A 25749-nucleotide genomic window follows, 5' to 3' on the forward strand; every position below is an offset into this window, starting at 1 on the left:
AAACTGATCCATATACAGATGATGGACATACGCGCACATGCACACACACCACTCTGGTCTTTTATTCAGTGTGGACTGTAACTTCCAGACTGGAAACTGTGGGAAAGGACAAAAGGCAGACAGGAAAAGGGAGGGTTACTAGAGCCCCTCTGCACCAGGGAGTAAGACAAGACAGTCTGAGAAGAAACCCGTCGAGCTGTAAGAAACAGGAGCAGAAAGGAAACAGCAGTTATCAAGGAAGATTTTAATTACTTCACAGAGGGAGGAGGAAAGCACAGAAATCTAACACAAGTAAAGGCACAATGAACGTGGAGTTGAGTGAGCGGAACCCTTCCTTCAGTTAATGGTTGCTGGGTTTTTTGTGTTTGTTTCTGCATGTGATTTTGAAGGTGGTTATTTTATTTTCAGGAAATGAGTCTTGAAGGCAGAATTGTAATGGCCCCCTCTCTTCCCTCTCATTCCCTAGGTCTGGGTGGCTTCACAGGGTCACCTGGACCACATGGCTAGGGACTGAGAGTCACAGGGAAAGAGAAGTCACACCTGGGATGGGAAGTCGGTTTCGCAGCTGATTGTAGGTTTGGGTTTCCAGAAGGACAGACAACGCAGTACAGCGCAATGGAAGGGCTTCTGGTGCCCTACACTCCACCCCCCACAGCTTCACAGAACCAAGGACCCTGGAGTCACATTTCTCCCACACTCCCATAAGCACTCAGCCTACAGATTATTTCAAGTGATCAGGAGAATTAAAACATGCCCAACCCTGAGTTGCTCTGTAGCAAATCTATTTACAGTCATTTTTTCCCCTCACCTCTCCCTGGAGGTAAGTCTGGGTTTCAAGCTGGGAAGCCACTGGTAAGGGAATCCCCTAGTGCAATGCCAGTGACCAGTTTCCTTGCCTTTACTAGGAAAGTGGGCAGGGACGAATTCCTGGCAATGACAGCCTCACATCCACCAGCTGGGATAGCCCTCGCTGCTCACACAATGAGCCTAGGCTGTGAAAAGGGCGGGCCCTGCAGCTGCAGCCAATCCCCAGGAAAGAAAAACCACACCTGGAATATCGAAGTGCTTTGGTCCAGGTTTGGTAACTGGAGAAAGGAAAGAGGGGCATCTAGCTCATTTGAAAATCAGAGGCCACTGCCCAGTTTCAGGTAGGGCAGTGAGAAACAGTTACCGCGAGTGTTTCCTGTTAGGGAAAAACACCACGAAACTCAGAGGAGAGCTGTTGACAAAGCTTCCTGCTGCTTAGCTGGGCAATGTCTCTTCCCTTTAGGAGGGGACAAGGGAATTAAAGGGACAGGCAAGAGCCTCAACGTGAGACCACCCATCTTCCACTGAAGAGACAACATTCCCATGAGCAAGCAGATAAAAAAGCAGTTCAAAAGGGGAAAATTTTCAGGGCTCTTGCAGCCCACCCACCGTAAACCTGTATTACAAGCTTTGTACAACATACAAAATAGACCAACAATTTTGAGGATCACATTCCCATCTTCAATAGCAAATATACAGGATAATAAATCTGTTATTAACAGCGGGACCAAATGATGTATAAGGCAAAGACATTGAAGTTAGGTGCTGTATCATAAACATGCTCTAGAGCAGCAAACCCATTTATTCAGATCTAACCCCAGGCCTTTTTTGGTTGTTGTTCCATTGAAAATATAGTCAATACCCACATGACACAGTCCAAATTTGGGGAATATAAAGGATGCAGTTCATGTGGAGGAAGGGATCAGCCCCAGTGAAAAGCTGAGATTTGGCTTTATTTGCTATATTATATATTCTGATGTTCTATGTTTCAGTAGGGAAATCTCTACACACTTTGATAACATTGTACAAAAGGCATCAACTCCCATTTCAAACACAAATGGGAAGGACTTCACAGTCAAAGTTCAGTAATTAGCATCTCCCTGGAACTCTTGCAGGATCAGCTCTTCTCCTCCTCTTAGCTCTGTTCACTTTAGGATGCTAGGGATACTCCTGGGAGATGACTGCTAACGTATTTGAGAAGAACATAAATAGTGAACAATTAAAATCTGATGAGATCCAATCATTGCCTGTCTGAAGAGTCCAAGTGGTCCAGGAGACACCCAATAAATAAATAAACCAAGTTAAGCCCACCTTCACCAGCACTGGAAGATTTGGGTTTCACCTGGCATTACGCACAGATCCTTAGCCTATGTTCCACTAGATCAGAAAAGTCCCTATGAGCAGGGTGTGGTAGTGTACAACATTAATTCCAGCACCCAGGAGGCAGAGGCAGGTGGATCTCTAAGTTTGAGGCCAGCCTGGTCTACAGAGCGAGTTCCAGGACAGCCAGGGCTACACAGAGAAACCCTGTCTTAGAAAATAATAATAATAATGATAAAGAAAAGAAAGGTCCCTGTGACAGTTTAACCCTGTGAAGTGTCTGAAGGTTTTTAACTCGCTCCCTGACTATTCGATTCAAAGAACAACCTGGTCTCCCCACGGTCATACAAGGTTTGAGCAGCCTTTACCCATGGCTACGACTGTAAGAAACCAACTTCTCCAGTGTGTGGAGTCCCCGTGCCCACACTGCTGTTGGAGAAGAGACACTCACTGTCCAGTAGACCAACCTCAGTTGGAACATCCATTTTTCCTGTGCTGTTCACCTACAACTTGGAAGACAAAGAAACAATGTATTGCTGGCCGCCAAGGAAGACCCACTGACTAGACCGAGGCACACCTCCCTAAGTCTTTGTGCTTCTTGGTTTAGAAGACTCTGGATATGCCCTCAAAGGCCCCACGTATTTCCTGCCATTTTCTACTCTGTGGTCTTAGTCCTCGCAGCCTTGGGAAGGTAGGGTGGCAGAGAAAACAGGGAGAAGCTGCTGGGTCCGATGGGTGTGAGGTGGGTGTGAGCCCCCAGAGCCGCCCACCCGCCCGCCCGTGAAGTGCTTCCTCCTTCCCCTGGTCCCCCTGGAGCATTCTCCAAGAGCTGAAGGACTCTGAGGGCTGCTGACCACTTCAGGGCTAATCAGAAGAAACTGAGGCCAACTCGAGGCTGGGGTTAAGGTCCTCACTCCCTCTTTTCATCTCTTACAGGAAGTTTCTGGGGGTTGTGAACTGGGAATATGAATAATGGACCCAAGAAAAAGTGGCTCTTGTCTTGAGGGACTGGGAAAGGACATCCTTCAGCCTAGCACCCCAGGGAAGGGCAGGGGGTCCGGAGTTCAGATGGCCCTGGCCCATTAGCTGCAGAAGAGCTGACTAGCTCTGGAATGATTCTCAGTTTACTTCATCCCCTTCTTTTATTGTGTAGATCAACTGATTAGTATTTAGTGTATGTACAACTTACCCCTTGGGGTCCCCAGGGGAGAAGAGGGATGAGAACAAAACCAAAACACTCTTAAAAATAAAGAAGATCCGTTTCCTTGTCCTTTCTGTAACCTGACCTTTAAAACAGATCACCTCTCTGCAAACCCCTTTCCTGCTTCACGAAAAGTACCCTTTCCTCAGCAGTCCTGGCCATACCAACCTCCTAAACTATGGAATTTAGTGCACACACCATTCTCCCCCTTGGTGAATAACAGCAGACAGGGGTACCATTTTCCACCCTGCCCAACGGGAGTCCATTCACCCTAACAAGGCACCTTTCCCTGGAAGAAAGCAGGACACATGGAAGCTTTCCCCTCTTCTGGCTAGCAGGGCTTGCTGGAAGAGGGCTGGGCACAGGGCCTGAGACCCACTGCCAACAGAAAGAATCCAATCACCAGGTCCAGAGATAAGATGCACAGATGGAGCTGGGCCGGGAGGATGCTTAGAGTCTAGGGTTGGTTGCACTGGAGGAACACTGTAGGAGCTCTCATGCAGGTTTTAGGGGTTGGGGGACCGTCTGAGAAGAGGAGGTCCATCCTTTTCCTGAGGAGCAGGACCAAGCCAGGCTTCACCTGAGAATGGGTGGCAGAGGTGGGGCTCCACGGGCAGCTGGAGAAACAAAAACCACAGATATTCAGCTCACATACCAGGCCCTAAATAACATTTCTGAAATGAGACATGCTCTTGAAGTCAATTTTTAACATCAAGGACTAACGCTGAAGAGATGGCCTGAGGGGTAGATACTTGCTGCCCAGCCTGCTGACCGGAGTTTAAGCCCAGGATCCACTTGGTGAAGGAGAAAACCAACTCCTGCTGACCTCTACTGTGCAGAAGTGCATTCTGACCCCAGAAAACACACACACACACTCTATGTTGCACACAATCATGGCGCTCCCTCACTCCCTCGCACCTCGGTTTGTTTTGCTGGGGTACACTCTTTGAAGATGCTTATACTCTTCTGGAGCAGGGAAGTCCTCTACTGGGTGGAAGGAGTACTTGGACTCAAAGTCATCTGTGGAAAGAAAAGAGTATTACGTCATGCCTCCCACAGACTTCTGACTTCTTAGGATCCTCCCTATTATTAATCTCCTGCAGGTTCTGCTGTATGGAGAGCCTGCTCTACCCACCAAACCCAAGTTCCTGAGACACACCAAGCATCGCCCTGGGTGCCTGTAGTGTACAGTGGATATCCAAAGACCCTTTATCTGGAGGCTAGGGAGGTGGCGTGGTCAATGAAGTGTGTGTGTGTGTGTGTGTGTGTGTGTGTGTGTGTGTGTGTGTAAGTATAAGGACCTGAGTTTGGGTTTCCAGCGCTCATGTAAAAGGCTGGGTATGCTCACAGGAGCCTGTAACTGAGGGCTGTGGAAGCAGAGATCAGAGGATCACTGGGGATTGCTGGCCAGACAGCCAGACCAACTGTGGAGCTCCAGATTCAGTAGAGACCTTATCTCAGAAAAATATGGTGGAGAGCAACTAAGGAAGACACCTAATGTTGACCCCTGGCCTCCAAAACCACCTGTACACATATATATATATATGCACACATACATACGAAAGAGAAAAATTAATTCTTTTAAATTGTGTATGTGTGTGTGTGTATGGGTGTTTTGTCTACATGTACATTTCTGTACCATGTGCACATAGCACCCACAGAGGCTAGAGGAGGGCATCAGATTTTCTGAGGCAGGAATTACAGACTCTTGTGGAGGCCCCATGTTGGTGCTGGAAACTGAACCTGGGTCCTCTGAAAATGTAGCCAATACTCTTAACTACTGAGCTATTTCTCCAGGTTCTTTCTTTATGTGTTAGATAGTTTTATGTCAACTTGACACAAGGTAGAGTCATCTGAAAGGAGGGAACCTCAATTGAGAAAATGCCTCCACAAAATCTGGCTATAGGGCATTTTCTTAATTAATGATTGATGGAGGAGGGCTCAGCCAATTGTGGGTAGGGGTTGCCCCTGGGCTGGTGGTCCTGGGTTCTATAATAAAGCAGGCTGAGCAAGCCATGAGGAGCAGGCCAGTAAGTAGCACCCTCCATGGCCTCTGCTCCAGCCTGCCTCTGAGATCTTGCCCTGCTCAAGTTCCTATCCCAACTCCTTCAGTGATGAACACAGTGCTCAAGTGTAAACCCTTTCCTCCCCCACTTGCTATGGTCACTGCAACAGAAACCCCAAACTAAGACACATAACTATTAGTACTATTATTGTTAAAAAAGCGTTTCTCTGTGTAGCCCTGGCTGTCCTGGAACTCACTCTGTAGACCAGGCTGGCCTCGAACTCAGAGATCCACCTGCCTCTGCTTCCCAAGTGCCCAAGTGCTGGGATTAAAAGGGTACACCACCACAACCAGACTAAATTAGGCAGTGTCTGGAGCCCTGGCGTCATTAACCTCAAATGGGAATGTGTCTCTAGCTAATGAGAATTTTAACGAGAAAACTTTCTTTCAGCCTTGGATACCCTATCATGCTCTGCAACCACAGTTCAGTCAGCCATGTCCTGCTCCATTCCTACTTTCTATGACCCCTTCATAAGATTCAAAAGTCTTAGGGCTTTGGCTTGATCACACTTCCGGAGTTCCTTTTTCTAGTTAGAGCTTTCTTTTTTGTTTAGATAGGGTCTTGCTATGTATTACAGACTGGTTTTGAATTTAAGATTTTCCTGTGTCCACTAAACCCTGTGCTCTGGGATTACAGACACATGCATGGTGCCCCACTACATTCAAAGGTTTCTACAATAGGCTGTATGTTCAAAGCAAAACCCTGGTGCGTCTGTTAAGAACAGGCTGGACTGTGTTGTGGGTAGTGATGGAGGAGCACCCACTGGAGAATCTGGAGTATTAAGTTTCAAGAGACCTCACGATCTATTCCACAAGTCTTCAACAGAGCCTGATAACACCTCTGGACAACTTTTACTTATGGCTCTATTCCAGACCATGAGGTGAATTCTCTTAAGTAAAGACCTCAACACTTAAAAGCTTGGAAAGTTGTGGTGGCCCACAGAGGCTTCCTAGTGAGACCTTACTCAGGGTCAGAGAATCTGAGCTTGCTTTACCCAGTAGGGCTGCATAACAGGATGATTTGGCCAGTGGCATGTTTACCAGGTGTTTGGAAGGGTCTACACTTGGCTGTACGGTGTGCTTTGAACTTGCAAGGGGATGGTCTTTTGCCTCTCCCCTTGGCATATTATAAAAAGTCCTTTTGAATAAAGCTCTGAGGAGTTGGGTATTGACCCAGGGACCTCCCGAAGCTATCCTGTGTCTGTCTTTCTCCTCACTGTCTAGGTCTCTCTTTCTAACTATTATTTCCTCACTCCTCTCTCCTCTACCCAAGAACCCTTTGATAGGTGGAAGCAGGCCAGAGCTGGATTTCCACAGACTCACAGAAAGTTGATTCGATATGCTCCTGATCTAGTCAATTTCCCGGTTCTGTACATAATAAAAACGGAGTCCAAAGAAATGAAATGACTTCCTCAAAAACACAGAGCTGGTTCACCCCTGGCCTCTGTATATTCTGTTTTTGTAGTGCAGGGGCTCACACTGAAGGCCTCCATCAGCTAAGCATGTTTGGCTTTTTGTGCTGTTTTTGTACTGTGGGCTTGAACCCAGTACCTTCACATGATAGGCCAGTGCTGCATCACTGAGCCTCTTGAGTTTTTAAATAACCAGGAAGGAACCCCCTCCTTAGATACCTAATTCTAGGACATAGGTGAATAAAGAGGACAGTCGCTGATGGAAGGCCTGATCAGTGATTCTTGTGGGAACTTGAGAGCAGTTTTAGAATTAGCATGACCCCTGATGTCAATGGATTGGAAGCAGAAGTCAGAGGAAAAGTCAGGAGGGGAACTGCTGTCAACAGGGACTGCTCCTGGCTGTTCTCCAACTATAGGAGCCCTCTGGCAGCTAAGGCACCAGAGTCAGTGAAGTCACCACTGCAACTACAAGACAAAGTCACTATTAGCTGGGGGGTGGGGGTGCACACCTTTAATCCCAGAACTTGAGAGGCAGGAGCAGGCAGATCTCTTTGAATTTGAGGCCAACCTGGTTTACAGAGTGAGTTCCAGGACAGCCAGAGCTACACAGTGAAAGCCCGTCTTGAAAAACCAAACAAACAAATCACTGACTACTTACCCAAGAAGGAACGAACAGTGGTGATGGAGTCTCTATGGCCATTCCTCAGGGGTGGTGGTGGAGGAGGGGGTGGTCCAGCTGGCGTCCTTGAGGGTGGAGGTGGGGGCTTTCCTCTGCTTGGAGGTTCTGATCCGTGCATTCGGTAAGGTGGTGGGGGAGGGGGAGCATCCCTGGCCCCATTTCGGACCATGGGCGGTGGGGGTGGAGGAGCTGCAATTAAAATCCAAAGCGGTTAGGCTTGGGTTGGAGCTGGCGAAGGAGAGAGAGTTTGAGAGACAGAGTAAGAAAGCAACCTGCGGAAGGCTAGCGAGGGAGCAAATGTGAGAAACGCACAATGAATCAGATGGAGAGAAATGCTGTGATGAAATTCCTTGTTTTATACACTGATATAAAAAAAAATCATAGAATACCAGGTAGTGGTGGTGCACGCTTTGTAACACTTTGGGAGGCAGAGGCAGGTGGAGCTCTGAGTTCAAGGCCAGCCTGGTCTACAGAGTCCCACGACAGCAGGGCTACACAGAGAAACTCTGTCTCAAAAAAACAAAACAAAGCAAACAAACAAATCATGGAAAATTAAAGAGAGCCTCCGACTCTCCGAAGCGAGCCTTGGGGTGGCAAGGTAAGTCTCCGATCCAGAGCTGCTGCTCGGCTCCCTCGCTCTCATTTGTCTGTTTAGTTGGCGTCTGTTGGGTGTTTGGGGGGTTTGTTTTGCTTTTTATTTTTTTTTATTTTTAAGATGGGGCTCATTTTTTTTTTTTGTAACAAAACAGGGTTTCTGTGTGTGTTGCCCTGGCTGTCCTGGAACTCACTCTGTAGACCAGGCTCATCTGGAACATGCTGCTTCCTGCTCAGCCTCCACAGAAACAAATATGCATTTGCGTACAACACTGTCACAATGTGATGTAATAGCAATAAGTCCATGAATTACTTAGACGCCCTTTACATAAAACAAGTTTATCAGCGCACTGCACTTTTACAGACACTTCTAGCTTACACACACACACACACACACACACACACACACACACACAACAAACTCAAGAGACTCAGAGAAATTTGCCAATGTTACACAACAAATACAGCCCCTGCTCGAAAGACTGTGGGCTGGCTATCCAGTCTGCTGCCCTGGCTAGTGAGGGGCAGCAGGCTGAGGCCTCTTCTAGCTCATGCTGCTCATGGTTTACTGGACAGAATACAACCCATAACATATGAAAAGCAGGAAATCTGCAGGCACTTGAAACTACTCACCTCAACCATGTATCAATTTCATTTTCTCAGCTTTTATTACAGAATGGGATTATAAATATATGGGATTATTCACATGACCAGTCTTTTAAGGTGGCTAGAGAGATGGCTCAGTGGTAAAGAACACTGGCTGCTCTTCCAGAGGACCTGGGTTCAATTCCCAGCACCTACGTGGCTGCTCACAATAGTCTGTAACTCCAGTTCTAGGGGATCTGACTCCCTCACACAGACATACATGCAGGCAAAACAACAATGCACATAAAATAAAAATTAAAAAAAAAAACAAAAAAACGTAGCTTTAAAAAAAGTCTTTTAAAATCTCCAAGTTAAAAACTTTTATTTATTTTAGATTTACTTATGCGTATGCCTGTTTACCTGCATGTGTGTATGAACCATGAGTACACCTCGTGCCAGGAGAAGTCAGAAAAGAGTACTCTTCGGTGTCCCCTGGCACTGGGTGCAGGGAACTGAAGAGCGGCCAGCATGCGACTACTGAGCCACCCTCTCTCCAGCTGAACCCCAACCTGCTGTGCATTTTTTTCTTTAAACCTGAACTTCACAGAATCCTGAGCTACCTATGGCTATAGGCAGGGAAATACCACGTCCCCTGTTATCAGGTTGCTGTCTGGGGTGTCCTCTAAAAGACTGCTGCTGAGAGCGCAAGTCTACCTGCAACATCGTTTGTATTTATTTTTATTTATGCGTATGTGTGTGCCTGTGTGTCTGAATGTGCACCATGTGCCTGATGCTCTCAGAGACCAGAAGAGAACATCAGATCTCTTGAAATTAACGAGACAGACGGCTGTGAGCCGATGTGTGGGTGCTAGGAAAGCAATCTAGGTGCTGTGGAAGCGCAGTTAGTACTCTTAACCATTGAGCCACCACGAACATGTCTGTTGTTGTTGGTTCGTTGATTGGTTTTCGAGACAGGGTTTCTCTGTGTAACACAGTCCTAGCTGTCCTGGATCTCGCTCTGTAGACCAGACTGGTCTTGAACTCACAAGAGATCTGCCTGCCTCTGCCTCCCAAGTGTTGGGATTAAAACTCTATGCCCAGCTAGCAATTGGTTTTTTGTTTTGTTTTAATTTTAGTTAAAATTTATTTAGAGTCAGGTATGCTAGTGCACACCTTTGATCCCAGCATCCCAGAGGCAGAGGCAGACAGATCTCCATGAGTTCAAGGCTAATCTGGTCTACATAGCAAGTTCCAGGCCAGCCAAGGATACACGTAGAGACCATGTCTCAAAACACCAACAACCCAGTGGTGTGGGAGCAGTGAGCCCAAGCCTCCTGAAGACCTCCACGCTCCACACTCTCCTGGGGGTCCAGCTTCCCACTTCCGTTCTGGCCACCCCCTCACTCATCCAGTCCTTTCACAATGACCTCCCTGCTAGCCCTTGTCAGGAACAGTCCAACCTCAGACCTTCTTCACTGTCACCAGACAGGCTAAGTTTCTTCTCAGTCTACCCTCTCCCCCAATTCAAAACCCCACCATCCTTCCCTATGTGTCTTCTTCCCTGGTTTGGCTTTCTCTAGAACACACTACACACCGTTATTTATATCTAGTTACTAGGTTGTGCACAAGTTTTTCTCTCTTCCCTCACCATTACCAGTACATAAAAAGGCACCAATAAACCGGATGAATACATGAATTCTTGTTCTAATCACTGAAGAGATGCTCTTAGAAACAGCAAAGAGAGAAAAAGCTTCCAAACACTTACCCGCTCCCCTACTAGGAGGGTCCCGGGCCGGCGGAGGTGGCCTGTTACTCAACAAAAAGGGGGAGGCTGAGGTGGGTGGAGGAGGTGCAAGGCCTCTGACGGGCCCTGGTGTCTTCCTATGCAAAGAATTGTGTCTCTGTGGCAGCTCGGGGGCTGACTCATTAGTGGGGCTTGAGGGCCCATTGGGGACCCCAGGAGGCTGGCGGTAAGGCGGTGGGGGAGGAGCCAGAGACTGGCCACTTGGTCCCGTTCTGATATTCACAGGGGAAGGAGGCGGTTTTAGAGGAGGTGGAGCAGGAGGTCCTTCTCGGCTGGGGTGCAGCCTCTGTCCAGGTGTTGGAGGCAAGGGTTTCTCCCTGTTGTAGACCGGGGCCTTGCTGCTGTGCATAGGTAGAGGGGTAGGGGGCGCGTTGGCACGGCGCCCTGGAGGCGGTGGGGGAGGAGCAGAGGAGCTATGTTTCATGCCTGTACCGCTAGTGGCATTGGGACGAGAGAGGTCCGGTAAAGAGGGTCTCTGCATCCGGGGCAGTTCTGGGAGGGAGGCTCGGCTGCTGTCGGTATCATCTTGAGGACGCCCACTGGCTGTAGACACTGGAGGCCTTGGAGCAGCAGCTCGAGAACTGGGAACTTGTAGGGCTGGCTTACCAGCTAGAGTCTCTACAAATACACCAGACAACACCGGATTAACAGTTAAGTGTGTATCGCTCAGGTCTCCGGTTGACCCGGCCTCCTCAGTGCACCTTGTACAACAGCGGAGGAAGTACCGGCAAAGGTCTTGGGTTTGTTTGCTTTCCTGTGGCCCTGGGATCAAGCTCAGAGTGTCAGGCATGCAAAGCACTTGCTCTACTGCTGAGCTAGATCGCTAGCCCTACTTCTGAGTTTTAATCAGGTTTCAGATTCAGGGCCTGTTGACATAAGCTGAATACAATTGAACTGAATTACATTTATTTTACCTTTTTTGGGGGAGGGGAGGGGTGTCTATGTAGCCCTGGCTGTCCTGGAACTCCTCTGTAGACCAGGCTGGCCTCAAACTCAGAGATCTGCCTGCCTCTACCTCCTGAGTGCTGAGATTAAAGGCCACCATGCCCAGCTTGTCTTTCTGTTTCTGGCTTATTTCACTAGACACCTATGCGCATGTGCGCACACTTGGGGGGTGTGTGTGTGTGTGTGTGTGTGTGTGTGAATATTCTGAATGTAGTGATTTGCGTATTTAGAGACTGGGTATCATGTAACTTAGGCTGGCCTCAGACTCAGTATGTAGCCAAGGATGACCTTGAATGTCTGAGATTCTCCTGCTTCTACCTCCCAAGTTTTGGAATTACACATGCGTACTACCTAGTTTGGTTTATGCAGTGCTAGGGACTGAACTCGGGTCTTTATACACACTAGCAAGTCTTCAATTCACTGAGCTATAACCCAGGACTTAAAATTTCTTTTGTTTCTTTAAGGCAGGTTCTCACAATTGTGGTTCAGTCTGGCCTCAAACTTGTGATTTTCCAGCCTCAGCCCTGCAAGTGGGACTGCAGTCACGCACCACACCACCAGCTCACATTTTCTCTACCTAAGTTAAACGCCGTTTATTTACCCTCACCTTTGCTTTACTGGGCAACTACTCCTGTTTCTTCCCTCTTCCACCCTCAACTCCAGTTCTCAACCTGAGACAGCATACTTGGAGCAAGTCCAGGAAACAGACACAGCTACAAGATAGCCCAGGAGGTCATTTCTCAGTTACCTGAAGCATCCTTGGCTCCCACGGGTCGCAGCTTCGGCACTCCTCCTTGGAAGAGACCTCCCTTGGGTTGCAAAGCAGCAGCTCCAGGGCCATAGCCGCCACCACTCCCTTTGGGCTCTGGAAGGCACAGGGAAGGTTTTCATTTCACACGCTCTGAGCTGCCGACCAAGTCAAGCCTGAGATGAAACAATTCCTCTACCTAGGCTCTACTTCACAAACCAATCTACCAAGAAGCGGCAGCCACACCAGCATCACTACCACCAAAACACACAGACCAACCCACGAACCCCCAGGCCTTGCGGCTGCACACCTTCACGCAAGGGTTATTACAAGAAACAAGCAAACTAAACGGACAAAGGGAAGGAAGGAGGAGTCGCTCTTATTTAGGGGAAGGAGAACAACTCAATTAAAATAGATATGCTCGACTGTTCTCTGGGCGCTCTTCCCCACAAGGCTAGTGGCTCAGGGGGATGAAGCGCGAGCAAACTTTGCTGAGGACTACAAGAACAGACATGCACAGCAATTGTAAGCCATCCTTGGCTTCAGCCAGGAGGCTTCCAGGAATGTGGTCGTCTCCTAAGAGAAGAGCCACGGCTGTGCCTCGACAAACACTATCGGCACCAGGGGAGGAGTTTTCACCCGGAAAAGAGTTCAGGAGAACTTTCATCACATTCAACTCCACCGCGGGGAAGGAAGTCAAGATACCCAGGACACCATTTCCCACTGGAGAGACTACAATGAACGCGACGGTCCAGAAGTCTTCCAATCCTGGGACCCTGACTCTACCCCAGGCCAAAAGCATAGACTCACTCTCGATGATGGGAGCGCTCCGATCGTTAATGTTGGTCACCTTCTTCAGTTTGGTCCCTTTGCAAATGTCCTGTAAGAGGGCCCCTCGATTCCGCTGCTCATCTCTACTGAGTTTGGGCTGCTCTGTGTTTGCCTGGAGGAAGAAGGAAATGTGTAACTTTACCCTAAAGAGCTCCTTTTATCATAAGCTTGGAATAAATGACTTAAGCCAAGGGATTCTATAAGATGTCGCTGCAGGGGCTGGAGGGATGGCTCAGAGGTTGAGAGCACTGGCTGTTCTTCCAGAGGTCCTGAGTTCAATTCCCATCAACCACATGGTGGCTCACAACCATCTATAATGAGATCTAGTGCCCTCTTCTGGCCTGCAGGGATACGTGCAGACAGAACACTGTATACGTAATAAATAAATCTTAAAAATAAACAAACAAACAAAAAGGTGTCATTGCAACACATTCAGATATATGTGCCAAGTAACAATGTGAATGTGCACCATCATTCTTCCAAATTCCCTGCTTCCTCCTGTGAAAAACACAGACCTCCCTCCTATTCACAAGCTTCTGAAGGGAGAGCAAGACTAACGGTGAATTTGTGTCTTGGACATGTTAACATGGCACTATCACCAGCACAAGCTTTTACTGTGCACCTACCATGCCTCGGGCATTGTACTAAGTATTACTTAGATGACCTCATTTAAAACCTGAAATACTCCCACAGAAAGGTATGATTATCATTATCCACATCTGAAAAGTGTGGATCAGAAGCTGAAGAGTTTCCGATGGTCATGCAACTAGTAATTGGTCAGACAAGAATTCACAGCCAGGGTTGGGGATTTAGCTCAGTGGTAGAGTGCTTGCCTAGCAAGCACAAGGCCCTGGGTTCGGTCCTCAGCTCTGAAAAAAAAAAAAAAAAAAACCCACCGCCCAACGCTGACGCTGCAGAATCTCATCCCAGCACAGTCTGCTGCCTCCTATTACTCTGCCTTCTACACGATGTTATACAGTAGACCTTGAGAGTCCTTCTCCAAAATGAGGAAGTAACGGTTCTAGAACGTCCAGGGCACATGACTAACAGACACCAGAACCAGTATTTTAAACTTCAAAATGTTCTCTGTCATCACTGTGTATGCGAGGTCAGAGGGCACCTGTCCTGGGGTCCTGAGAATGAACACAGGTGTCAGGCTTGCACAGCGAGAGCCTGTGCCTGTCAAACCTGAGCTAAGTTTTAAATGCTGATGTCACTGCCTCAGAGTCCCCGTCTCTTTCCACACCCTGTTCCTTTTCAGGTCCTTCATGTTCCTCTTATGTCACCTCCCAGAGTTCTATCCTTAGCCTCCATCTAAATGTTTCTGAAAAAGCCAATCAGGGTTTGCACACTAAATCTCTCTGTGTGTGGGGTAGACTAGACATGATCATGTATATGTATGTGTGTGCACATGCATGTGAAGACCAGAGATTGACATCACATATCTTCCTCGACTGCTCTCTACTTTTATTTTTTGTATTTCTTTCTATTTTATTTTTGAGACCAAGTCTCACTATGTAGCCCTGGTTGGCCTGAACTCAGAGAGATCCATTCAACTCTAGCTCCTGCTATACCCAGCTTTTTTTTTTTTTAACATATGTGCTAGAATAAACTGAGGTCCTCACACTTAGGATGAAAGCACTTTACTGTCTGAGGGGTCCATCTCCCTGTCTCCCTGTCCCATAGATTTTTTTTGTGTCACTCTCATGTCTGATCTGAGCGTCACATACATACCAGCAAGTACAGTACATATTCAAATGAAAAACCTACACACACCTCAAATGTAACACACCACTGTCATGGTTCTGAATGTATTTGTTAGACCTATATGTATGTGTGCATGTGCGTGTGTGTTAGTGCTGGGGATCAAACACAGGGCACTGTGCATTCTAGGCAAGTGCTCTATCATTGAGCACTAGCCCCAGTTCATCTGTTAAATCTTAACAGTGTTAATTACTATTAAGTGTAGAGCTGCTTTTCATTTTCTCCATTTATTTATCCTATGTGTCTATGTGTGCATGCACGTGCACACACACCTGCGTGTGCTCACATATGGAGGTCAGAAGACAACTTTCAGAAGTCAGCTCTCTCTCTCTCTACCATGGGATCAAACTCAAGTTGCCAGGCTTTGGGAACCATCTTTACCAGCGGAGCCATCCTGCTAGTCCACGGAAAGAGCGTTTTAAGCTCTCAATGAAACTTTTTGTAGACCATTAAAAATTAAAACCACTCTAAAGGTGAGTGTGATAGCACATACCGATACCCCTGCTAACCTCAGCTGACCGAGGCAGCAGAATCTGGAGTTCAAGTCCAGCCTAAGCAATAGTGAATGCAACTATGAGCAAAGGCTCACGGTTTCTAACAACAGCTAAAGCACAGGGAAGGACTGAAATCTGCAGAACCTTAACATAGAAAAATGTTTTACAAACCAACAGTTTAACCAAAGGACACAGCAATGAAAAATAAATGAAACAGCAAATAAATATTTAAAAATTTTCAGCAATACTAAAATTAAAAAGAATACAGGGTCTGAAGAAATGGCTCAGACGTTAAGAATATTTTCTGCTCTTTCAAGGGACATGAGTTCAGTTCCCAGCATCCACATCAGTCAACTCACAACCACTCATAACTCCTGCCCCAGATCAAACATCCCACTCTGGCCTCTGTAGATACCGGCATGCATGCTGTGCACATACATACAAACAAAACACTCATTCACATAGTAATTTTTTTTAATTTAAAAATATTTTTAAAAATAAAAAGAAAGGCTAAACTATAATACAGTTTATGCATTAAGTTAGTAAAGATTAAAACTATAGACTGTATAGCTTCAGGACAACAGGACCACTGCTCACTGCTCTACAGTGCCTGGCATATGAAGGAAAAGTGCAAAAACTGTTTAGATGAAAGCAGAGTCTGGTAGGAGGCTGAGCCAGGAGAACTATTCACATGCAGACCAGCTTAGGCTACACAGTAAGACCCTGTCTTAAAGACAAAACAGCAAAGGCTGAGCATGGGGTGCACACCTTTAAGTCCCAGCACCGGAGCTAGGAAACCCTGTCTCAAAACAACAGGGGCTGGAGAGATGGCTCGGTAGTGAGAGCACTGTCTGCTCAATCAATGTCAGCAGCTCACACACACACACACACACACACACACACACACAAAAAAAAAAAAAAAAAAAAAACAATTGTAACTCTAGCTCCTGGGATCCTCTGGCATCTGAGGGCTACTGCACTCCAGTGTACACACCCATATGCAGACACACACACAGCTACACACAATTAAAAATAATAAAAACTAAATCTTTAAACATAATAAATAAGCCAGGCATAGTGTGACGCACATCCTTTAATCCCAGCACTCAGGAGGCAGAGGCAGGTGGATCTCTGAGTTCAAGGCCAGCCTGGTCTACAGAGTGAGTTCCAGGACAGCCAGGGCTACACAGAGAGACCCTGTCTGGAAGCTTAGGGAGAAACACTAGCTCCAACTCCATGTGTCTAAATCTCCATTTGGAATGAATCAGGACAAGGAAACAAACTGTCAGTGCAGTCCTCAGAGGACCTCTCAGAAGTCCAAACCAGCTGAGACCCAGGCTTGTGTGTTCTCTATCTCCCTACGCTGCCTGCTATTAGATGTGTCTCCTAAGCATCTGCAAGAATCCAGGATGCAGCTGGGCAGTGGCTCAGGCCTCCAATCTGGAAGGCATGCAGAAGGCAGAGGAAGAAGGGTCACTCTGCAATTTAGGGGCCAGTCTGACCTACAGAGCAAGCTCTCAGCCACTCACACAGCGAGATCCTGTCTCAAAATGCTAGGGAAAAAAAAATCTAGTTACAAGTTCAAATATATATTAAAATTATAGATGGTATAAAAAGATTAGTGGGCATGGTTATCTCATATCTATAATCCCAGAACTTGGGGGAAAGAGGCAAGAGGACCTAAAGTTTAAGACCAGCCTGGACTACTCAACAAGTACAAGGCCAGCCTGGACTACATACCAAGTTCCTGTTACAAACAAAACCAAAACCAAAACCACAAGAGGGGTGGGTGCTGGAGAGGTGGCTCGGTGGTTAAGAGCATTTGCTGCTCTTTCAGAGGACCCAGGTTCAGTTCCCAGCACCCGTATCTGGCCATACAGCTGCTTCTAACTCCAGTTCCAGAGGATCCTGAAGTCCTCTCCTGCCTCCTGGGGCACCAGGCACACATGTGGTGCACATACATACATGCAGGCCAAACACTCATACCTGTAAAGTAAATATGAAAGAAATTAAAGAAATAGAACTAAAGAGCAAGCTCAGAGTAAAGGAGTGATTAGGTATGAAAATCTTGAAGTTTTAAACAAAGAGGACTGAAAAGAAAAGGAACAAACCAGTGTGGGAGTCTACTGATTTACTTAAAGGTTTGAAGACAGCCTAGTGGAGAGATTACGTACCTGATTAAAAGTGGGAGGTGGGGGAGGACCAGGCGGGGGTGGGGGGGGAGGAGGAATTGGCATCCTTGCCCTGCTCCCAGTTGGCACCGTTCTCTCTCCGTCTTTACTTGCAGCTTTAGGTCATTCATATACCTGTAAACAAAACCAAAATTCAAAAGAACCGCTTTATAATTAGAGGCTCTGCATGCCCAGGAGGTCTGGAGGATTGGACAGGGACCAGAGACCCTGAACACTTCATCCCCTACATAAACACTCTCTGTGAAATGCCAACTTACAGTCTCCTTTTATACAATATTCTTTGTTAGTGGAAGTGGGAATGAAACCCAGGGCCTCAAGGGTGCTTAGCATGGCCTTCACCACTGATCTCTACTCTCAGACCAATTAAAACAAACAACAACAAAAATTACTTTATATTTTAGAAGTTTTAGGTTCATAGCAACACTGAGCAAGAAGTACCACAAGTTTCCATGCACACATCTCACCCCACAGTGTGACTGCTGGATCATGCATGCATCTCACCCCACAGTGTGACTGCTGGATCTTGCATGCATCTCACCCCACAGTGTGACTGCTGGATCTTGCATGCATCTCACCCCACAGTGTGACTGCTGGATCATGCATGCATCTCACCCCACAGTGTGACGACTGCTGGATCATGCATGCATCTCACCCCACAGTGTGACTGCTGGATCATGCATGCATTTCACGCCACAGTGTGACGACTGCTGGATCATGCGCTAAGGGTATGTTTGACTCTTTAAGAAGCTGCCAAACTTCGCCGGGCGGTGGTGGCGCACGCCTTTAATCCCAGCACTCGGGAGGCAGAGCCAGGCGGATCTCTGTGAGTTCGAGGCCAGCCTGGGCTACCAAGTGAGTTCCAGGAAAGGCGCAAAGCTACACAGAGAAACCCTGTCTCGAGAAACCCAAAAAAAAAAAAAAAAAAAAAAAAAAAAAAAAGAAGCTGCCAAACTTCTTCCACAGTGGCTCCACCCATCTGGAGTTTGCACCAGCACTGAAGACCTGCTGCTGCTCCACACCTCTGCCGCACTTGGTGCTGTCAGTTTAGAATTGGCTACTCTAGTAAGCATTTGCAATTCTCACAAGTCCTCATGCTGATCACGTGTTCAGAAGCCTCCTTGCCATTTGTGTATCTTCCTGGCTGAGGTGTCTGTTTAGGTCCTTTGACTTTGGGACAATGGTGCTGAAGGTATGGTAAGCCTACATTCTACCAATGAGCCATTCACAAGCCTAGCCTTACTTTTTTTCAATTAGACTTTTCCTTTTACTGTTGGGTTCAAGAACTCTGTCTCTAGTGAAATATTTTCTTCTAGTTTGTGTGTGCCTTCTCATTCTCGTAATTTTCTTTACAGCCTTTTAAGAATATAAAATCATTCTCAGTTTGTGAGGCATTCAAAAACAAGCTCTAGGCTAGATATGACTCACAGGCCACAGTTCACCTGTACCTGGCAGTAGTCACACCCATGGGACCTGATTAGAGAATGAATACCACGTGAGAAATTGCCTCCTGACTTGGTCACACAACACCTAGCATGTGAACCCTAGAGCTAGCTGCCCATTGCTGTTTGCTACACTTCAGATAGGACTGAAATGAGGGAAGTGACTGACGTAGAACACTAGACTGACTAAGATATAACCGGAGCTCGAGAACAGCAAGTCCTCCAAAGCTTGGTCCCAAGAAAATCTCCTTTCCTGATCTCTACACATGGAAGCCAAAAGAGCACGGGCACCATGAATGCGAACTGCCAGACAGGAAAGACAGAAGAGAAAGGACTGCAGAGACGCCTCAGAGTCAAAAGCACTGGCTGCCCTTACAGCTCCCACACCAGGCTGCTCCCAACAGCCTGGAACTCGAGTTCCAGGGAATTCAATGCCCTCTTCTGGCCTTCATAGGCACCCACACACATGTGGCACACAGACACACAGAAACAAAAGCAAAAATAAATCTAAAGAGGGGAAAAAAAGAATAAAGTCAATTAGTCAGTCCACAGAGGAACTGCCTCTAAATAAAGGAATTAACGTAATTAGGGACCAAGGAGGTTCTCAGTAGGCCACAGTATAGATGGGAGACCATGTGTACCAAGCCAAACCTAAAGTCAAGCTAGCATGGCAAGTCACAGGAAGGCCTAGTTTTGAACTCCTTGTAGAGACACCCAAAATCCACTGTGAATAAGAAGTAATTTTAATAGTCTTTCAATGTCCTGGAGTGAAGAAAGGAAAGAGGAGATAGTCAAAGACCAGAAACAGCTGCAGGAGAGTAGACCTGATCAGAAACTTGACTGGAAATCTCCACCCCAACTCCTGCCTGTGCGATGTCCAACAGAGCCACCTGCTTCCAACAGACAAAGATCGGAACAGTACCTGGATGGGGAGTTCTCACGGAGAATGACGTCTACACTCAGGTCAAAACCAAGCGGTAGGGGTCGGGGGAGGGCCTTTGCCTCCAAGCCTGACAACCTGAATTCAATCCTCAGGGCCAACACAGCTTAGAAAATAAAAAGGCAGGTTGGGGATTTAGCTCAGTGGTAGAGCACTTGCCTAGCAAGCGCAGGGCCCTGGGTTCGGTCCTCAGCTCCGGGGGAGAGAAGAAAAGAGAAGAAAAAGGCTCCAACGAGTTGTTTTCTGACTTCCACACACATCACAGGAGAGACTCCAGAGACAGCTCAGCTGGTAACGTGCAACAAGTTCAACCCCCAGAACCAACATTTAAAAAACTGGGTATTTAGCTGGGCAGTGGTGGCACACTACTTTAATCCCAGCACTGGGGAAGCAGAGGCAGGCGGATCTCTGAGTTTGAGACTAGCCTGGTCTACAAAGTGAGTTCGGGACAGCCAGGACAACACAGAAAAGGCCTGTCTCACAAAACCAAAAAGAAAGAAAGAAAGAAAAAAAGACTGGGTGTGGCGGTGCACACTTATAACCCTGGTGCTGAGGAGACCAGAGAGGAGGAGCCAGTCTACGCTTTAACAAGTTCCAGGCAGTGAGAGACTGTTTCTACATAAGGTGGGTGGACAACATTCTTAAGAAAGGGCATTCAAGACTGTCCTGCCAGGAGTACAGACACACACACACACACACACACACACACACACACACACACACACACACACAGTAGTTAGCTCCCCTCCAAGGGAAATCCCATTTCATTTCTGGGTTCAAAGCCGAGTGTGGCAGTCCCCCTTGACTATCAGAATACGCTAGGAGAAGCAGTGCCCAACACCTACGGTCCCAGCGACTTGAGAAGCTGAGGCAGGAAAATCACCTAAACCCAGGAGGTCAAGACCAACCTGGACAAAACAGGACCCCATCTCACTCAATGACCCCAAACAAATGCTCAGCTTCACTAAAATATTAATTAAAGTAGTAAATCTTCCTAAATCGAAACCCTATCACCAAGGGGATACATTTCAAATAAACTTAAGGGGTCATTCTGGATCCAAATCCAGAAGAGTCCTTCTCTAGCCAATAGGCCAATAACGCCAAAAGCCTGCATGAAGCAACAGCTTCCGACTCACAGTGAATCAGGAGCACAGTTAGCTCACTAATCCCACAGACACAACACAATCTCTTACCTTAGGACGATGGATACTTAGGCACTACTTAGAAGCCTTCTAGGGTTAAAAGTCACCACGTGGAATGTGCCTGCCTGTCTACCTGCCTTTTAATATTGCTCCTAAAAATCAATCCAAGTCTGATATGGTGGCATGTGCCTTTAAGCTCAGCACTCAAGGTAGAGTCAAGTGGATCTCTAAGTTTGAGGCTGGCCTGCTCTGTGTAAGAAATTCAGGCCAGCCAGGGATGTATAGTGAAACCAAGTCTCAAAAGCAAACCAACCACACAAAACAACAACAGCAAAACAATTAAGTTGGGAAATCAGGAGTTCTTTAGCATGGTGCTGTAATGGCATCCAGTCCCCAGGACAAGGAACCTCAGTACAGAAAGAAGAGAAGGAGTGGTCAAGGGGCTGGGCACTCCTCTCCAGGAGACTACTCAACAACAGGAACCAAACAGGTTTCTGTACTTACTGATGTCCACACAGAATCAAGCACACACATCCTGTGTTCTAGGTCAGGTTAGAAACGGCTCCCACTAATGCTGTTCTAGTGTCTCTAAAATACAATGAACCAGGCAAGAGCGACTTTCATGGTACACTTACTTTTCCATCACTACTCCATTAAAATGGTTATAGAGTTCAGAGTTCTCTTCTCTCAACAGAGAAGGTGCCAGTTCTTTTCTGAAATTCAGTCCAGTCAAATGTCTGGTAACACAGATTTCTATCACAAGCAGAGATAGAGTTAAAATTCCAAGGTGAATCCCAGCACTTGGGAGTCAGAGGTAGGCAGATCTCAGAGTTCAAGGCCAGACTGGTTTACAAAGCAATTCCAGGACAGTCAGGGCTACACAGAGAAACCCTGTCTCAAAAAAAAATAAAAATAAAAATAAAAAAATAAAAAAAAAATCCCAAGGTGATTTCATGAAGGGAATTTTTTTCCCAACTATAGGTAATTTTTTTAACATATAAATTTAACTGTGTAGCAAGCCTGACTGGCCCAGAAAGAAGTTAAAAATCAAATACTTACCAGAAATATTTTTAACTAAACGTCTTAGGTAGTCTAAAACAGATTATGTATGGGCAGTTTTGATTTTTGTTTGTTTTTTTTACAGCAAAGTTCTAGCTGGGAGTGGTGGTGCACACCTCTGATCTCAACTCTCAGACAGAGGCAGATAGACTTCTGAGTGACTGGCCAGCCTGATCTACACAGCAAGTTCTAGGCCAGCCAGTGCTACCTAGAGAAGACTCTGCCTCAAAAACCAACGGATGGATATATGAACGGATAAATAAGCAGTCTCAAATATCTGTGGCTAGCGCTGAACTCTCTATACAGCCAAGGACGACCCTGAATTCTTGGCTCTCCTGCCTTGGCCTCCTGAGTGCTGAGGTTACAGGGACACGGCACAACTGGCTCCTTTACTCCAGGACAGTGGCTTTCCAGTTAGAAGAGGCACAAAAGCTGGGCCAGCAGCACACCTGTAACCCCAACACGTGGGAGGCAGAGGTAGACGGCTAGGTGGATGACCCTACCTACAAACAAAACAAAACGGGTACAGCCCAATCAGCCAGCTTTTTTCCCACAAGGAGCTTTCTCTTCTTGCCCTGGATTATTTTTTAAGCTCCAAAATGTAACTGTAGATGTCTACTTACTTCCTATATGTAAATATTAGGTTATTTCTAGATGCAGGAAAGCCCAGAAGGCAAGACTTCTTATCTAAAATGACAAACAAGGAGATAGCCACACTCACTCAATTAAATAAGCACAGTGCAAAGAACGGCTTCATACTAATGAAGACTAGAGATAACCAATACAAGAGAGCTGTAGACTCAGTGTCTGAGCAGCACCCCAAACACATCAGGGAGTGACCTCACTCAACACCTCCAGCCCTACCGTGCTCCTCCCCTCAAGGCAGAGACAATCCAGCTCCAACAGAGAAGCACAGGATACGATATTAACTGCAATAAATCGGAGGTAAAGACAGTCAGTGATGGAGAATCCCAAGACATTCACATTTTTTATTCAATGTTTAAACTTGTAAAAGCATTTTAGAAAGGGTCTAGGATAGCATGGGCCAAGGAGGCGACTCGGCAGATAAAAGTATTAGGCATGAAAGCCTGAAAACCTGGGTTCAATCCCTGGAAACCACAGTGGAAAGAGGGAACTGACTCCCAAGAGTTGCCCTCTGGGCTCCACACGTATACCTGCACATGCATACACTGAATACACACTCACACACAAAATCATAATAAATTAAAGTTTTAGAAAAGATGGGACCTAGGGGTGTGGCTCAATGGTAAAGTATGTACATAACATGCACAAAGCCTGGGGTTTATTCCTCAGCAGAAAATAAAATACATAAAACATAGAGCTGCTTCTATAAAGCCACTCATCAGAGAATGTAAATGCACTCAATGCCAGAGTCAATGTGTCTTAACTAACAGACACAGGGATTTCTAAGAAGTGGTCACGATCCTCCGCAACATTAACTACAAGTACTACGTACGAAGCTCCTGACCTCCAGGCAATTGACAGCATCCAAGGAGTAGCCAGCTGCAAACATACTTTCAGTTGTTTGGCTGACTAGCAGTAAAGGACAAAGCAGTTCTTCTTTCCTGTGAACCTATCATAATAAGGGGAGATGCCAATGTGCCCTTCATATGGTCACAGTTAAAAAGCCAGGCTTGGTGGCACATGTCTACAATCCTAGCACTTGGGAGGTAGAGGCAGGATTGAGAGCTTGAGTTACTTGAGACCCTGTCTCCAAAACCAAAAACCCAACTTCAAAATCTCAGTGCATTATCATCTCCAAAAAGACGTTGTGAAAATCCAAGGCAGATGATTTACATGTTCTTTCAAAGACTGCATCCATTTTCCATTTCACCAGAGACATTACCACAGTCCTGAATTTTGACAGTTAAATGATAGAGTAGCTCAATGTTTATAATTAATATTTCCTCCCCACCCACATCTCCCAGCAACCAGGGTGCTTAGAGACATCGGCAAGAAAAATGGAGTCACACAGCTAAAATTTATTACCATCAGCCAGCTTTAATACTAGGGAAGGTCAAGATTTAGGATACTGACTGACTTTGCTCCTTTACTAAAGAATTACCTGAATAAATTCCTCAAGAATGGGGGAAGCACTCTCAGGAAGAGAGGAATTAGTCAGACAAAAGACACATATTCTAATTTAGAAATCCAGACCAAAAGACCAAAGCTAGACAGACTGAAAACTGTGAATATAAAGGCAATACTAGAGAAAGCCCACGGAGTTTGCCCTGGAGATGTAAGAGGGCACCAATGTTTACAAAGAACTCTTTTTTTTTTTTTTTGTTTTGTTTTGGTTTTGGTTTTTGGAGACAGGGTTTCTCTGTGTAGCTTTGTGTCTTTCCTGAAACTCACTCTGTAGCCCAGGCTGGCTTTGAACTCACAGAGATCCTCCTGGCTCTGCCTCCGAGCGCTGGAATTAAAGGTGTGCGCCACCACCACCTGGCTACAAAGAACTCTTCTAAAGCGGGGTTTCTGAGCTCACCTGTAATAAGTCATATTTAGGATATCTGTTTAAGACACAAACGCAGAGCCAGGTGGTAGTGGAACACGCCTTTAATCCCAGCACTCAGGAGACAGAGGCAGTCGGATCTCTGAGTTCAAGGCCAACCTAGTCTACAAAGCAAGTTCCTGGACAGCTAGGGCTATTACAAAGAGAAACCCTATTTCAAAAACAAAACAGGGGCTGGAGAGATGGCTCAGGGGTTAAGAGCACTGGCTGCTCTTCCACAGGTCCTGAGTTCAATTCCCAGCAACCACTTGGTGGCTCACAACCATCTACAATGAGATCTAGTACCCTCTTCTGGCGTGCAGGCATACATGAAGACAGAATACTGTATACATAATAAATAAGTAAACCTTAAAACAAAACAAAAACAAACAAACAAAAAACCCTGGTGATATAATTCCAATCCCTAGAACCCACCTAATGGGGAACAAAGAGAACTGAAACACAAAGTTGTTTAGCGCTGGCTGTCCTGTAATTCACTCTGTAGACCAGGCTGGCCTCAAACTCAGACATCCACCTGCCTCTGCCCCCTGAATGCTGGGATTAAAGTCGTGTACCACCACACTCAGTTCTATTTGAATCTTGAAACTATGTATATATTTTTTTTAATGCATTGGTGTTTGACCTGCATGTCTTTGTGAGGGAGTCAGATCCACTGGAACTGGAGTTACAGACTATTGTGAGCTGCCATGTGGTTGCTGGGAATTGAACCCAGGTTCTCTGGAAGAGCAGCCAGTGCTCTTAACTGCTACGCCATCTCTCTAGCCCCTGAACTATGTATTCTTACTGTTTTAATAAGAAGACAAGCTGGGTATGGAGGCTCTTGCCTGTAATCTAGCTCTCAGGAAGCTGAGGCAGAAGTGCTTCCAAATCAAAGCCAGTTCGGGCTACATAATGCAATCGTGGTTTGGTTTTTGCTTTTTTAAAAAGAGAAAGAGAGCCATGTGGTGGTAGTTCACGCCTTTAATCCCAGCACTCCATAGGCAGAAGCAGGCGGATCTCTGTGAGTTTGAGGCCAGCCTGGTCTACAGAGTGAGTTCCAGGACAGCCAGGGCTATACAGAAAAACCCTGTCTCAAAAAACAATAACAACAAAAACCTGGGCATGGATGCCTGTGATTCTAACACCTGGGAGGTGAAAGCAGGCAGACCAGAAGTTTAAGGACTTCCTCAGCTACAAAGCAAAACTAAGGCCAGCT

At 46.5% G+C, this 25749-nt stretch overlaps 1 protein-coding gene across 4 annotated transcripts in view; it reads right to left on the reverse strand.

Moving 5' to 3' along the window:
* Window positions 1-229: 229 nt before the first annotated feature.
* Window positions 230-25749, reverse strand: part of Wipf2 (WAS/WASL interacting protein family member 2) — a 36427-nt gene continuing 10907 nt past the window's right edge. For all 4 annotated transcript variants that reach the window (XM_052756801.1, XM_052756799.1, XM_052756802.1 and 1 more), the window contains exons 2-8: window positions 17424-17555; window positions 12971-13103; window positions 12161-12277; window positions 10429-11085; window positions 7464-7673; window positions 4247-4348; window positions 230-3945 (exon numbers count right to left, since the gene is read on the reverse strand). In XM_052756801.1, the coding sequence (XP_052612761.1) occupies window positions 3905-3945; window positions 4247-4348; window positions 7464-7673; window positions 10429-11085; window positions 12161-12277; window positions 12971-13103; window positions 17424-17486 (1323 nt within the window). In that variant the 5' untranslated portion in view covers window positions 17487-17555 and the 3' untranslated portion in view covers window positions 230-3904. The remainder of the gene's footprint in view (window positions 3946-4246; window positions 4349-7463; window positions 7674-10428; window positions 11086-12160; window positions 12278-12970; window positions 13104-17423; window positions 17556-25749) is intronic.

Source organism: Peromyscus californicus, unplaced genomic scaffold (assembly GCF_007827085.1).
Source record: "Peromyscus californicus insignis strain IS unplaced genomic scaffold, ASM782708v3 Scaffold_3__1_contigs__length_106647218, whole genome shotgun sequence".
NCBI lineage: Eukaryota > Metazoa > Chordata > Mammalia > Rodentia > Cricetidae > Peromyscus > Peromyscus californicus.